The 16,470-nt window shown below is 40.4% G+C and overlaps 1 protein-coding gene across 3 annotated transcripts in view; it reads right to left on the bottom strand.

The window, feature by feature from the left end:
* Positions 1-16,470, bottom strand: part of SCUBE1 (signal peptide, CUB domain and EGF like domain containing 1) — a 166,951-nt gene that overhangs the window by 45,581 nt on the left and 104,900 nt on the right. For all 3 annotated transcript variants that reach the window (XM_027901749.1, XM_027901748.1, XM_027901750.1), the window contains one exon: positions 13,985-14,101. In XM_027901749.1, the coding sequence (XP_027757550.1) occupies positions 13,985-14,101 (117 nt within the window). The remainder of the gene's footprint in view (positions 1-13,984; positions 14,102-16,470) is intronic.

The raw sequence follows: 16,470 nt of genomic DNA, 5'->3' as shown, positions 1-16,470 counted from the left end.
AGGGAACAAATTAAAAAACTAGGGATTTGGGGTGACTTGGAACTTTCACATAAGCTGCTTAAAAGTCAACTTGAAAGGGTCATCAATATGCAATCTTCACTCAGCTCCTGAACAATGATGGATATGGAGATTTCCAAAGGCGGAAGTGAGGATTCTCCTTTCAATGGCTGGACAAATATTTGAACTGATTGTGCCTGTCTAATCCTTTGCAGATTTAAAATGCTACCTAGCTCCAGGACAATCATAAACTCTCAGATCAGCCTGAAATAATTACAGAAGCTTCACAACCTTCTTGGTTTTAGTAATGACTAATAATGCTATTACCAGTACTCAGTAGACATTAATATAAATATATTTTCTGTTAGTTGCTCTTATTCCCTGATTTCACAATCTTCCTTTGCTTTTCTTTCCCTCTCTTATCTCATGCTTTTACAAATCACCACTATCCCCTAAACCTCCTAACTAGTGTTGCCCTGTTGACACAGATACTGGTTCCCTGATGCACACAGACCACAAAGTACTTCATAAAGCAGCCACAAAACTTTTTAAACCCCGTGTCAGGGGTGGGGAAATAGAGGAACAGGAAACCAAACTAACTCACCCACACTTGAATCCAAGCCCAGTGCACAGCTCAGCAGGCTCCCCTGGTGTTGCCAATCAGCACTGGCTTCTACCAAACACGTGTTGTCCCCACCTTCCAAATATTACAGAGCCCCCAGTGCTCAGACTGCAATTATTTTGATATTTGCCTGTCACTTTGCAATGAAACTTGAAAGGCATTAACTCAGGATTAATGTGAACTATCAGGCTACACTTGCAATACTCAAAATATTCCGTAGCACCTCAAACAATGCATGCCTTTAAGCCATATCTTACTGAGGTAGAAAGATAATTTCACATCCTCAGACTCACTGGATTCAGTGCCACTGTGAGAAAACCTAAATCAAAGCAGAACATAGGTTCTGCTGTTCCCTCCAGAAAACACCCAGCCAGCTGTTGTGGGGTTTATTTACCTGGAGTTAGTCCTGGTTCCAGTTTTAGAATGGCTTTATCCAGCAGTTTGGGCAGGGTGTAACACTTCTCTGCTTTCCTTCCTCTGTAGAATGGGGTATTGGTAATTATCACCTGATATTTTATGGACCAATACTTTAAAATGGCCTATGTTAACTGAACAAAGCATTATGGATCTAAGTAATTAGTAGTTTTAGACCAACTACCGTTGTTTTTAGCTCCTGATTTGGGCTTCTGAATGGTTTGATGCAGCAGCTGGTAGAGTTTCCCCCTGGAAGATTCTCGGAGTGTCTGCAGAACTGTTATGGCCACTTTCACTTCAGGAACCACAACTGCTGTCCCACCGCTCTCTCTCCCTGTGACTGCACAGCTCTTTGCCTCCAGCAGGCTCTGCATGTTCCAGGCAGGAATAATTCTATTTATGCAGTGTCTTCTGCTTGAGGATTTCAAAGGCCAGCAGCTTATTACCTTCCTCACGTTAAACTCACACAACATTTCTGCAGGAGAGGTACATTTAATTAACTCTTCTTTCACAAACCAGGGTAGTGTGTGACTTCCCTGCATCAGATAGCTGCAAAATGAAATAAGGCAGATATTGCAGCACCTCTAATTTGAGTTCTGAGCTTCAACAACATCCTCATTTTCCCTCCCACAGTGCTAATTAACTGTAATGTATGATAATCATTACTGAACTGCAGTTCCACTAAGTAGCAAATGAAGATTCTCTGTTTAATTAGCTTTATGGCTAGGTTGTGGGGCAAGGCATTTTCCTAATTAACAGGATTAAATCTAGACTGGGCAGACAGGAATGAGTGTAATTAAAATTTAATCTCCCTCATCCTGAAAACAGGCTGCCCACAAAACAGAGAGCTTTGTGTAAATGCTCTTAGAGCATGGAAAGGTTGGGGCAGGTTTCAACACATTTCCCTCATGTCACTTTCTCAATTTTCACCTGTTATCTTTGCAATTTCACGAAGAAACCTGTCTTCCAACACAGATGGTAATCTGTCACATATGGATTTAGGTGTCAGCTATTCTCCTCCAGGACATATCCACTCTGACATTATCCACCAACCAATCAATAAAAGAGTCTGCCAGGCTGCCAAGAGATCAATCACCTTGTAAAACAAACATTATGTCCTATTATTTTCTTATTACAGTTAATTAGATTTATAAAACACAAAAACCTCCGAAAGTGGAAAAACTTAAGAAAAGCTGTCAGAATAGGTTAGGCCCAGATTTCTCAGCTGTAAAAGGGAAGGGGATTTACTAAATCTAATGTGAAAAGAAAGGATTTTCATTTGAGATTTTTCTGCTGAACGCTGAATTCTTTTCTGAACCTGAAAACATGTTGGTGCAACGCTATGAACCCAAACAGTGCGAGCTGTCTGGGGCTGTGACACCAGAATGTGAAGTGGACTGGAGACATAAAGGAGCAGACTGATGGTCTTTTACTGTCTGGGCTGAGCTAAATGCTAAAACTATCCCTCCACCTCCATCCTCCCCTCCTCAAAAATAAAAAGAAAAAAATAAACGGCCATAGGAATCCCAGAAAATAAAACCAGTTTTTCTCCTGCTGTAACGTTTTAGCAATCAAAATGCTTTTTATAAAACACGGGAGAGGGAGAAATAAGTGTGCAGATCTGGGGGCTGTGGTTAAAATTGGTAAAGACTTGTGCAAACACCTTGGGCTGATTACTTATCTACCTTAATTACTCACACAGCCACTAGGACCATAATAGTTCTACGTGTATTTTATGCAGGAAGAGCTGAGGCACAAGAACTCTGTGGGTTGCTGAAGGTTACACACAATAACAACAGCAAAGGGGTTAATTCAGCGTGTCTTAAGGTATAAAACTCAAGGAACTGATATCCCTGGGCATTTTCTCTGTACTAGATCTCACTAAAAAAAAAAAAACAAGGCCTTGCCCTTTCTTTAATTTTGCTGTGTCATCTCAATGAAGAGCACAGGAGCAGTGAGCTGTGCACTGCTGGACCGAGAGACAAGAACCCCCAGAATTAATGCATTAACTCAATTTACTCCTAATTGTCTTCACTTCCCTTCTTGGAATTCTTACCTGTCCAGGGAAGGTATGTGCTTGTTTCCAAGGACCTCAGTTTGCCTTCTAAAAACGTGGCTTTTTTTTAAATGAAATGATATTTAAAAATTAAAATTGGTCTTGAGGACAGTTGTGGGTCCTGATGCTCCCTCTAAAGTGCCAGTGAAACTGTGCCAGCTTTCCTGGGATAAAGCTACTCCTGCTGAAAGGGGCAGTTGAAAACAATTAGCCCATGATAATTCAGATGCCTCATGGCTCTTAACGAATCAAAGAAATTCGGCTGCTGACCAAAAATTAACCCTCCAAAAACTTTCTGAAGGCACCGCTTCAACCAACCAGGGGTCTGCTCTGTACCAGGGACGGCAGAAACATCACTGAGAGCAGGCTCTAAACACACAAAAATCCTATAAAATCCGTATTTCGTGGTGAAAAAGGCAGAGATTAAAGAATGGCAAAATACTGTAAGTTTTGAAAGCTGGCAGCTTTGATTATGTGTGTAGTCAAGCCACATTCTGTGAGCCCCAAGTAACAGAAAGCACAGCACACTTTTCCAAAATACACTGGGGGGCTGTTGATCCTCAGGGGGCTTTATATTGTTGAATAAATGCAAGGTCTTTTCAACAACCGAAATGCAAAATATGACCCTCTGAAGCATTAATTTAAAGGATTTGGCATTTTCAAAGGGGAGGTTCACAAAGACAAATAACAACTGCAAGTTTCCAGGGAACAGGGATATTGCCTAGTCATGAAAAAAAACCCCCTAACTTAGTACACATGAATTTATTTTGTGGGGATGGATGGAACCCTTGGGAGGGACTGAAACTCAATGAGTTACATGGCAGCTGACCCAAGTCTGCAATTTTTTAATGGAAGATAATTTGTTATATTATATTTGTCTGTCACGAACAAGTCTGCAGCAGACAAATGAATCGCATGTCTTTAAGCCAAAAAAAAAAAAAAAACCCAAACCAAAACCAACCTAAAAGGCAATTCCCTCAAAAATAAGGAAGGGGCAATGAAAGTTTCACTCTCAAGTAGGATTCTGCTTTCCATGCTTTTTTTTTTTTTTTTGGTCTTCCATTTTTTAGTTCTTTCAACCATGCTGATATTGAAAATTTGCACTTATTTTCTTTTTTTTTTATAAATTGATTTTTTTTGTCACTGTGGCCTGGAACTTTTAAGTGCCTCTTAGAAAGTCTGAATCAAATGAATGCCTATAAATCAAAAATTCAGTCAACATCCCATCAGTGAGTTTTGCTCATTTTTCTGATCCCCTCACCAGGCTTCTGACCACTGGGAGTTTTCTACCTTCTCCTCCCCCAAGCCCCATTCATTCACTCATTTTCTGCTGGTCACCAGCATCTTTCCATCTCTCCAACATCTCCTCCACTACTCATGGTTTCACCCCCAGCTTGGCTGAGCCTTCTCCTCTGTCTGTACCCCCTTGAGTCAGACGCTTTATGGAGCACCAGCAACACTCAACTCCCTATTTCCTTTAAAAAAAAAGCGGAGGAAAAAATTTAGAAACCTAAATTCCCAGTCCTAGGAAGCCTTGAAACAGCTGTTTCCAGGGCAGCAGATGATTGTGGCTCCCTCACTGGACACGACACAGAGCTCTGTCCTGAGCTGCTGCAGCTGCCTGTTGGATGCTGCTCCTGTTTTCCTCACACTGGATGGATCTTGTATGTTCTTTTGTCTTGAGACCTGGATAAAATCAGTGTCACAGCATAAAATGACTGCAGCCTCAGCAATAAGGCTACTGCAGACAGGCCTTAATGTTCGTTAATCCATGTTTGATTAAAGAAGCAAAGATTAAAAACATTGAAGATGGTTTTGTAGCTACCTGGGAGCTCGTGCTCTGGGCCGGTTTTCTGGCCCTGTCCATCTCTACTAAAACAAACAGCTCTTCTGATAAACTGAACTTGACCCCTGCTCTTCCATCAGTAACTCAGTTTTCCCTCTCTCAGTCCTGATCTTATGAGGGCTTTTTTTTTTTTTTTTTTGGACAGAGATGGCCTCACATCTCGCTTAGAGTCCTATCAAACCAAAAATAACCCCAAAACTGCCTCTGTTATTTAATATTCCCTCTTGGCTTTAGCCTTTCCTTTGCCATTCCTACCAAATCAATTCCCTTTGTGTATTCTTTCATCAACTACAAGTCTACCAGTTATCTCTGCAGCATCCACAGGGTTCATTCCCATGCCAAAAAATTCCCTGTGGAAGCATTTAGTGAATCACACTAGAACTACAGGAGGTCTTCTCAGGGCTTTCCCAAAATGGTCACAAAGTGCTCTCAGAAAATCTTGCCAGTACTTAGGCACTGAACAGGACCACTGTTTTCATTACAAAATTCCTAATTTCCCTCTCATTTAATGCTGCTTTTGTTACCTTTTCCTTTGGTTAGGCAGCCACATCTATTATTTCACAGTGTTAAATCACTGCCTTTAGTTGCCTGTTTGGCACAAATGCCTCCATTTTCCTACTCATACGTGTTTTGTCAAAAAAAGAGGAGTATTTTTGCTGCTGCAAAATCTTCCCAGAAAATCTGTTGGTAGCTGTAAAGCAGCTGAGGAGATTCACACAAATCAGCCTTTACCAAGTAGGTTTCCTTTTACTTTGCTTCCTGAAAAAGAGAATGGGATCCCCAAACTCTTCAGCTATGCAGAAGCACTGGAAAATGGTCAGAACTTGTCTGTCAGAAAGCAATTTAAAGAAAGCTCAGCCATTTTAATTGAACGTTTAATCTGTGCATCATACATATACAGTAAATTACTGATTTTGCCCCTTATATTCATTTTTTCCTTGCTTTTAGGATAAAAGACAGACCTCAGCCACAAGTCTGTATTTGCTTTTCGCTCAGCATGGAGAGGGCAAAGGTATTTTTTTTTTTTTTTTGATTTTTTGATATATGGCTGCAGTGGCTTGTGATTTCATCTGATCTCTTTTCTGATAGCTCTTGGCTTACACGTACAGAGAAGCAAACTCAAATGGTGTTTATATTTGAACATGCACTTATTCCTAGTTACAAACACTGGGAGGGTAAGTTGTAGCTTGAGAGCAGAATCATGTAAGGAGTCTGATGGAAGCAGAAGTTGCTTATAATGAATTATGAAAACTAGATCTTGATTTGACTATTGGGAAGTTTACTCTTGGCTTAAGTTGATGAGAAGCAGGGAGAAAACCATCAGGGACAAAGAATGGCTCAGAATAAACCACTTCAGTAAACACTTAAGGGTTGTTAAAAGACAAAACATACTTTAATAACTAACTTCTACAGTTCTATCCCCTGACTCTGGACACTTGTGGACTGGCTTTGACAAACAGGCTATGGCCTGATGATGATAAAAAACCAGGGGAGTCCGATTCCTCTGGAGTAGAGTGTTTTTTCAGAGGGAGTGACACAGAAGGAAGAAGAAAACCAGAGAGGGGCTGAGATTTTGTCCTGCATTGACTTTCACATGTGAGTGGAGAACAGAAGCCTGTTTGCACCACTATATCAACACTTTTTCCTTATATTTTGTTTCTCTTAGTGAGCTCAAGAAGAGTCACTTCTTTTCTCACTGGTTAAGCCTCCGAAGGGAAGTGGGAAGGATAACCCAGTTCAGGGATATTTTCCAGGCAGGTGAAGTGGATACCCTGTAGGTTGGGATTAGGCTATTTCCATGTCCTTATGAGCCGGTTATTGGGATAAGATATGAGTTCAAAGGGCCCAGCTGCTCCACGTTATTTCCCAGTGCACATATCTTTAAGCTTGCACAAATAGCTCAGCCATATGATGCAAGACCTCTAATCCCATCAGGAATTAACAAAGGATGATGTGCTTATTTTTTTCCTTGGGCTCACCTATTCTTCTGACTATATCTAAACCACAGTTCACTGAGGGATTCCCGGGAGAAGCAAAAGGCCCAAAATCAAATATAATGCCCACTGAGAGCTGATGCAGAGGAGAGAGGACAAGACATTCTCGTTAGGTATCCACAGCAGGACAATATGGGGATCACAGGAAGAGCCACAGAAGGTGTGGTCTACACAAGGGACCTCTGTTTTAAAAATGACTTAGTGATTTTAAATGCCTTTTTTTTTTTTTACTGAGCCTCTTGACTTGAAATCCCACGAGCATTCACTTTTCTGAGAACTGAAAATTCATTCCATGTCCTTCCCTCTAAAAAGTCTGCAGTGTATCTGGCCTACCACCTAAAAACTTTGTACTACTCACAAGAATTGTGGTTAAGGTGGTCTGTCTGCTCAGGTCAGCTTCTTCAGAGAGGGTGTCTGTCAACTGTTTCCATTTGCAAAGTTTGGCAGGTTTTTTTTTGCAGCAGAGATACCAGAAATGTGAGTTAAAAGTCTGCTGAGAGTAACCCTGTACTTCCCTTCGTTACTTCTGAGAGACTCTGAGCAACACCCACCTAAATTATCATAAAGATGTGACACAGGAGGAGATGGTCATGGTGCAGTTATCCAGGGAAATGCAGCCAGAAGAAAAAGGGAGTAAGACAAGCAGGTTTCTGCCCTTTCTGGCTTTGCTCACTTGAGTTTATCCCTTCACACCATTTGCATGTGTGTTTTTTCCTCTTTTTTTTTTTTTCTTTTTTTTTGGAGAAAGCACTGGAAATGGCTTGTTGTGCCTCATAATGCCTGTGCTCCTCAAAAACCTTACATGCCTGATGTGGAGGGAGCTAAACTGACCTTTTCACATGTGTTAAAAAAAGACCTCTCGATGTTGCTAGAGAAAGGTGAGCTGGAAAAAAGATCTTTTTGTATGACATCTCACACAATACTTACAGTCACTAATGCCATGCAAAAGGTAGGGCAGGATACCTACTTTTTCGGTGAGGTCTCTTTATAGCTAAGGAAGAAAACTAGAACAGTGCCCAAACAAAACAAAAAATATAAAAGAAAGTTAATTCCCATGAAATAACTTGGGCCTGCCTTGCATTTTTACCACTGAGGTTTTACCTGCCTTGATGTAAATTTGACTGATGCATGTATTTTACAGAGGTTATCTTGGACAGGGATATATTTTACTGTCAGATTTTAACTCACATGTAAAAAAAAAAAAAAAAAGAGTCAGGTTGTTCAGGGATATTAATCAAAAAAACCCTGAGTGTATCATAGGTAATTACTCCCCACTGCAAAACACTGCATTTAGACAACCAGTAAAAAATTATATCACTCTGAGACTTATTTAATCAATCACAATCAAAGGAAGGTATTATCATCATTCTGGCAGGCCAATAGTTGATGTGCCAAATCAACAACTGCATCTTCCTAATAGCAGACAATAAAAATAACCTGTGCTCCTTTTTTGAAAAGAGAGGAAACATTGAATTAATCATGAATTGATTAAGACTGACAAGGTGCAATTCTAAAAGCTTTAGTCAATTTAATCCAATTTAGAGAAAAAAAAAAAAAAAACAACAAACCCTAAAACAAATTTTAAGTAATTTCGATTAATGGAATGATGGAGGAAATCATAACTGTTCACAGATACTCTGCAGCCAGGAAAAGGAGCCAAATTGGCCAGCTAAACTGCTCACTGTGAGCTTTTCACTCAGTGTTAGTGTGTTCTGAATTAAAAGAGAGGAAAGCCTTCAACATCTGAGTCATACTCTTGTACCAACCTGATGTCAAGCATTAATTTTGAACGTTTAAACATTTCATTTAATGAAACGTTTCAGTTCATATTTAACAAAAACGTGACACACTTTGCTTCATTAAAACTCATTCTGTAACAAACTCCTTCCTCGGAGAAACAACTCCATTTTCAAGATTTAATTCACTTTCAGGAGTTCTTTTTCTTTGTGTGTGTGTCCAAAACTAATTTAAAATGCATTTTTCTGCTGTAATAGGCTACAATTAAGAAAGATGAAAAAAAAAAAAAAGCTATCACTTCGTCAACCTAGCAGAGCCAATGCAAAATTTCCCTTTCATTTCAAATTAACTCAGATTCAGTTCTTTGACTGGTATTTTTCCTTAGTCCCTGTCTTCTTTCCTAGATTGCTGAATGATAAGGGAGTTAACAGGAGTAACAGAGCCGAGTTACAGGCCTTGGATTCAACACTCAGGCATTCCTGATGCTCCCACTGCAGCACAGGCGAGTATTTGAGCACATAAGTGCCACATTTCTTCGCTGCCTCTGAATGCTGAAGGCTGGGGGGCTGTTTCAGGGATGTGCAGAGCACATTGCTGGGTCACCATGACAATGAGACAGCAGGAAGGAGAAATGTTTGCCATCCAGCCACATAACCCCAGCATAACACTGCTCTAGTTAAACAATATGCCAGAGGGCTAAGAAGGGCTTTTCTCAGTTGTTGCACGGTAAACAAAATGCACCATCTCTGGGTGGAGGTGGGAAAGGGAACTTTCTGCCGCCTTTAAATACACGCCTGTGGGATCACCTGGGCTTGGCAAAGACCTGTTTGGGCACGTGGATTAATCCTGTTGCAGGTTATAACCTCATGCTGCTGCTAAACCCACCGACATTCTGTCCCAGACTTCCCAAAAATCCCGCTGTCAAGTCCCTTCCCCTTAAGGGTGGATTGTCACGGGACGCAAACGAAACGATGAAATGATGCAAACCACAAAGTCAGCTGAACAAAATAACACCCATCCTGCTACTGCAAAGCACCAAAGGGACATTGCAAAGCTGGGCAGCGCTTCATGGGTGTTCATGGAAAAGTCATATTTGGCAGGTGGCTTTTGCCCCACCACCCTCAGAAAACCAGTTATGCTTCTCTTCCCCTGCTCAAAGATTTTATTTGCTCTGCTGTTTGACTCGAGGAGTTCAGCAGGTGCTGCACCCTGCACAGAGCCTCTGTGTCCCTGTGTGCAGTGCTGGGAAGCTGCATTATTCTGGCCACAGGAGTGCCCTGGGGGTACAGTTTCTGTTTTAAGTCCCGAGGCAGAAATGCAGCACATCAGACACAGGGCCCTACATTTTACACCGTGCTGTGGAAGCTTGTGGCCCTTCCTCTTGCTCTAATTCACTTAGAGAACTCCAAGAGTCCCTGTCTCTCTCCAGACATCATGTTTTGACATCATTCCCTGCCCTTCTTTGCTGTAAGTCCTGGGAGAAGAATGCTTGCCTCCCATCCTTCTGTAGCTGCCCTTTATTATTTGATTCAGTTTATCAGATGGATTTAAACAACCCTCAGAATTCTCTGCTAAGTCTAACCTAGTCTGACTTCACTCCTCTTGAACCCCACAAGTTTGTTTGTTTGTTTTTTTTTTCCAAATAAACCTCCTGCTTTACCAGCTACTTAAGTTGTATTTAATAGAACTGAAATGCTGGGCTGATGAATCTTCTCACTGAGGGCAGATTTCAGCTGGATCCATGGAAAGGGCTCTCAGCAGGAAGGATGCACAGAAACCAACAAACAAGGGGGGGTTTGGGAACCACAGAACCCCTGATATTGCACAACACAGGGGATGTTAAAAAGTGGGGAGGAGGCAATGAGCATCAGGCACCCTGGGCTACTGTGCCTTTTAATCCTCTGGCTCCCTTTCTGGCTGAATTAGCTGAATTCTGTGGGATAACTCGGGAGGCATTTAAGGAAATGAACGACACTGTTTTGCCCTGCAGTACCACAATAATGGAGAGCATCAAATGAACTGAGCATCAAGCTGGGATCACCCAGTTACAATGGCAGGAGAAATTAAATAGCGTTAATTAGAGGGAGAATATGGAACTCTTGCTGCCTGGAATGTCTCTTCTCTTAGCTGTCAAAAGCCTCCATGGCTGGGCTTATTAAAAGCCAAGTTGACAGGAAAGCTGAGGGGAATAAAGGAGCATTCTCCATTGTGTGCCAAGCCAGCTGAGGGAAGACTTGAGGTCCAGACTGACTTTTAAAGAACAGCAAAAGGTTAATGAACTTTTATCCCAGCCACCATTTATACATCTGAAGGTCCCTCTTAACCAGACCACAGACAATTTTGCTCTTATTTCACTACGAGATCAGGGAATTAATATATGAAAGGGAGAAACAGTCAGAGATAAAAAAGATTTTTTTTTTTTCAGTTTCCAGAAACCAAAGAAACCTTCTGTGACAGTAGTTTTCCTACTGGCTGTGCAGATGCCTGTTCATATTCCATGTTAAAACCATATCCACCACAAATTTGCCCCCTGTTTTATTGACATCTGATATAAGCCAGACTGTAATCTGCATTAACAAAAGGAGTTTGATTCCCTGAGGTGCAATGAATCCTCGTTTCCCACTGAGCCTGTGGAAGAGTTCAGCATCCAAACCCACTGAAGGTAGTTCCTTGTATTGCTTGGAAGTTGCATTCCTGCACCTTCCACCCTCTGATAAATTGGGAAAGGGCCAGGAGAAATACCAGAATTTTAAATTCATGCCAGCTTTTCTGACAGAACTATAGAATGGGAAATATGAGATTTGCAAACAAAGTATAGCACAATTAGTTACATTTAATAGGGTTTATTTGCCACCTTTTGGCAATCAAGCATGTTTGCATTTACTCTTTTTTAAGAACTCGTCTTTCCTTTTTTTTTCACTGTCTACTTGCCTTTTTTCTATACTAAACAATGAATGTAATCCCAAACTACTAAACAAAAATCTGTGGGCATTTTGGACAGTAATTTTTTTCCCCATTACATGCCTATACAATGCCTAAGCCAGATTAGTCCTGACTTTTGAACAGAACCATCTAGAAATTTTTGTTATTTAGAAAAATAGTATTTTTATTTATTTCATATTTTTTAATATTATTTTAACTGATTCCCTTGTAAAAAATAAGGAGGAAAAGTGCCAACAGATTAATAAATTACACAATGTCCACCCTGCAGTGCTCAAAGGTTCAAATGTTTCTCTGAGTCTCTGAATCTCAGCAACTCCACAATGTAAAATGTCTTAAGAGAGGAAAATGCCAAAACTGACTAAAAAATCACAAACTTTCCAATGAAAACATTATTTTTGATCAACCTTATTTGCTAAATTAAACCTAAACATATTAATCATTTTTGCTCAAGCCACAAGTGCATTTTGCAGTTAATATATCAATTTTCCCTCCAGTTCCTCTCAGCTTTATTTACATGCCCTGTAACTCTACCTTCCAGGAAAGCAGAATCTTAGCCCAGGAATCTCACATTAGATAAATGTGATTAATTACAAATAAATTAAATTTGAAACATATATTTTACCTTTTTATGGGGAAGAGTACTTCCTAAAATGCCAATAAAGGTTAAAAAGAAATGGCTTGGTTGGTTAATTAAACCATGTAAGTTATTTTCTGGTTTCTGCTTATTTGAGGGAACTAAAGAAGAATCTGCAGCATTATAATTCTGTTTCTTATATTCTTTACTCATAAGAACAGAGGAAAAGCAAAAAGTGAAAGAGCTTGGAGCTAAAGTATTTGGTTGGAGGATCAGCTGAATATTTCATTTTGTGTAGAGGACTAACTCATCATCATGGCCAGGCTTCACGAACGAAGATTTGAGAGAGGACTAACTACTGACTTGATTTTTACATAAATATTGTTCCATGTTAGTTCTCCGGCCAAGTGTCTAAATTTAGAATTAATCTTTGTTTTTCCATAACACAGTTTCAATAATAAACATTATGATCAAGCCTAGGTGTATGTTACATTATTAAAATCCCTCCTTTTTAAGCACTTGGTGGAATCACTGTTACTGTTCTGCTGGTAAAAATGAAGATTTATTTTTATGTGGCTTGAACTCAGATGACTGGGTTTTGATGTGAGCTCACCCTTAACTATTAACATTGTGTGCAATGGCAGCTTAAATGTTTTATTTTCAAATAAACAGGCAAAATGGACTGTTATTTCTATAAATACTAACAGGATCATGCCCAAGCACTGGGATTTTTCAGCCTGGAGCAAGAGGAAACCACACATTTTCTGTTTATTTTTGTGGGGTTTACTATTTTAAGTAACATCAAGCCCTGGACTGAAGGTATTCTGACATTTCTGGGTATTTTGAAGGAAAAAAGAGCCATAATAATTCCTTAGCAAGTTAGGTCAGCTTATGCCAAGTCACTGAGTGATCAAAAGCGTTCTCTGTGACAAATATACATGCAACGTCCTCCTGGGTGTCCATCACCGAGTCCTTTGCAAGGAAGCTCAAAAGGAAGATGGGACAATGGTTGATGGCCCTATCAACATGTATCCAAATCTACACACATGCCACTAAGTGTGATTTTGGAGGGATATTTGAGGACTGTCCCTGTCTCCTTAACCAAGGACAGATGCTGACCAGTGATATCAGATGCTCTGCTCTGTCCCTTCTTCCCCTGACCTTGGTCTTAACACACCCTCAAAGGACCAGAAACACCAAGGGTCTCGTGCTGCCTTTGGAACAGTAAAAACCTGAGCACCAGCCATGTGGTTTAGACCCCTGCATTTGCAAAGGTTATTTTGGTTTTCCTTTGCTGCTACTTGTGTTTTGAAGGTGCAGAAATGGAGAAGTGTCTGGGTTTTTTCCCCGCCTTTCCCTTGGTAATAACCAGCTGATTATGTTAGTGATAACCAGCTGATAATCTGCAGGTTACAAAGTACTGGTTGAGTATCTTAACTTGCTTTTTCAGCAGACACATTCAGACACCTCTGGATGACTGCAGTTTTACAAGAATATCCTTTGAAACTAAAGGCTTTTCGCAGCCCAGAGTTGCTCCTCTTGACCTCTCTGCATCTCATTTCTTTGCAGCAATAAAACCTTCTAATACACAGAAATTTATAGGACCCAAATCACAGAATATTTGGAGCTAGGAGGGACACACGGAAAAATCCCGGGGGCGAGAAAATGAATGAACTCGACTGCGATTCCCCACGCCAGCGTTGCCTTAACTTGAAAGTATCGATCAAATAACTTGATATTTACATCTTCCACTGGAAGCACTGAAGGCAAATGATGCATTGCAAAGCAAACAGAGGCTGACCTTTGCACGTTTTCCCATCAGGCTGCAGGGTAAATCCAACTGGGCAACTGCACCGAACCCCCGTCGCCGTGTCCTTGCACGTCCGATCGCAGCCTCCGTTGTTGACAGCGCATGTTTCTGCAGAAGGAGAGAGAAAAGGGAGAGAGGGAGAGGGAGAGAGGGAGTGTAATGAGATGTTCTGGGGGAGGGGAGAGGCACTGGCTCTCGGGGATGTTACAGTATTACGGCATCTTTGGGGTGTTACGGTGTGTGTAAGCAACGCGAGTTTTAAGCAAGGCAGCCCAAGCGAGCTCGCGAGGTCGTCAGGGCCCACGGACTGGTCTGGACTGGGAAATCATTTCCACAAGTTCGTGATCTCTTTCTCCTCCCAGCAGGTTTTCCTTATTATATTTATTTACTTTTCGACCGCCTTAGACAACAGGACGGGTTGTTACGTAGGAAACAAGTTTAAAAACTATGAAAAAAAAGTGATTGCCTCTAAAAGCAGGAGCAAACCTTCTACCTGCTTTGTATCAGTCAATGTCTAGCTGAGGCATTTCAGGCTTCACTTTTAAATGATGTCGTAGGCACAATGAACTCTAAAAACAGTAGAGAGCAAAGCAGCGCGCTAGACTTGGAACTGAGAATTGAAAATCCTTAGTTAAGAAAGAGTTAATGGAAAATGAACTACATATATCACTTTGACAAGAATCTACATGCCCAATCTGTTCTTACTGAACTACAAGCAAAAGGCATCTGGGTTTTGTCCACTTAAAGCTTTTTGCAAATTGAAAGGAGTTTGGAGTGGGTGGGAGGGCATAATTGAGGTCACTGAACCCATTCCAAGCTGTGTCATTGAAATTTCCCAGTGCTTGTAGTATGTAGAAGGGTGGCTGGGCAAACACAGGCAAGAGAAAGTTGCAATACTTCTGAGCTTTTACTACAGTGGGCAGTGACTGTGAGGTACCACTACATTAAAAAAAAAAAAAAAAAAAAAAAAATCTTCAACTTCGTCAGGAAAAAAGCAAAACCCCTCCCCTCATTGCCATTATTTCCACTCATGTATGCACATGCACACACATTACACATGCACAGGCTCACACATCACACTCACAGACACATCCATAAAATAGATAAAAGGCAAGTGAAATGATTAACTTTGCTTTGATCCACAGAATGGAGTGGCTGTAAGGATGCCAATTTAGCACGTCAGTTTGAACTGGGCATTTATCTGAAAAGTATTTACTTCAGAGAGCAAGTCCTTTTAATAGTATCTTTTTCAGTTGCTCTGGCTTTGATTAAATTAAAATACCCCACTGCCCCCCAAGATTTCCATTATTCTGCTCAGCTCACCTCCTTCCCTAAAGAGGCTTTGTCATTACTTACTCAGATTTACAGACTCCAATTGCTGAATATTCACAGCCTGTGTCACAATTGTACCCTGTGGACAGGGTCTGACAATAAGCTATAGGATATGCTAATTGGGAATTGCCTTAGAACAGTACATTGATCAAAAATTATTTACACAGAACAGGCTTTATCTTTCAATTGACTAGTACTAAAAGATTTTTTTTTTTTTTTTATTTTAAAGCAGCCTCTGCTTTGTCCTCGAGGTGAACTTAGACTGGCCCTTTGGAGGGACTTCACTGCTTTAAAATAGGGAGGAAAAAAAAAGTGTAACTGGTTTCTTTTTGGGGTTTTTGGTTTGGTTTTTGTTTTTTTTTGTTTTTTTTTTTGTTTTTTTTTTTTTTTTTTTTTTTTTTTTTTTTTTTTTTTTTTTTTTTTTTTTTTTTTTTTTTTTTTTTTTTTTTTTTTTTTTTTTTTTTTTTTTTTTTTTTTTTTTTTTTTTTGTTTTTTTTTTTTGCACTGGCACAGGCCTTTACATCAGTTGTGGAATGAGCTCCTGGCACTCAGGAAAAAACCCAAAAACAAGGGGTTGCATTACCAGCACGGGACAGAACTCTTGAGTCCAGACAGATTCACATGTGCTCCTCTGGATGGATTTTAGATTTTTTTTGCCATTTTTGCTATGTAATAACACTAATTAGAAAGGGCAATCAGTACACAAATAGATTTGCATATAACTGCCATAAGGCACAGCTAACCAGTGCATCGACGTGTTTTTCTGGGAATGGAGCTGAGGCTGCAATTCCTTATTTTCAGGCGGAGTTCTTGCTCACCTCAAGTACAGTTTTTGCAGGACCTGAACCAAACTGTTTAAGTAATACAGTTCTGATTTTCATTTACTCCTCTGGGAAGGACTATTTCATAGACTTAAGAGGTAAAAACTACTGCTGGAAGAATTCTTCTGCTGGCATTTCCACTTGTCTGTGTGTGTGCACGTGCAGGCCAACACATCAGATCATTTTATCTTCCAGAGAAGGGAAAACCTTTCAGGTGATTTAAAAATTTTTTACAGTTTAAGGGCAGGATGATTTGCCAGGAGTAAAGAGTTAAGGTTAAAAGCCAGGGAAAGGCACTGGAGATTAGGTTTGGCGTGGCACTGC

The sequence above is a fragment of the Empidonax traillii genome, unplaced genomic scaffold (genome assembly GCF_003031625.1).
Source record: "Empidonax traillii isolate 1590-97213 ecotype Southwest subspecies unplaced genomic scaffold, ASM303162v1 scaffold809:size313224, whole genome shotgun sequence".
In the NCBI taxonomy this organism is placed as follows: Eukaryota; Metazoa; Chordata; class Aves; order Passeriformes; family Tyrannidae; genus Empidonax; species Empidonax traillii.
Note: the sequence above shows the minus strand (reverse complement) of the source record. Positions and strands in the feature narration are given on the sequence as shown.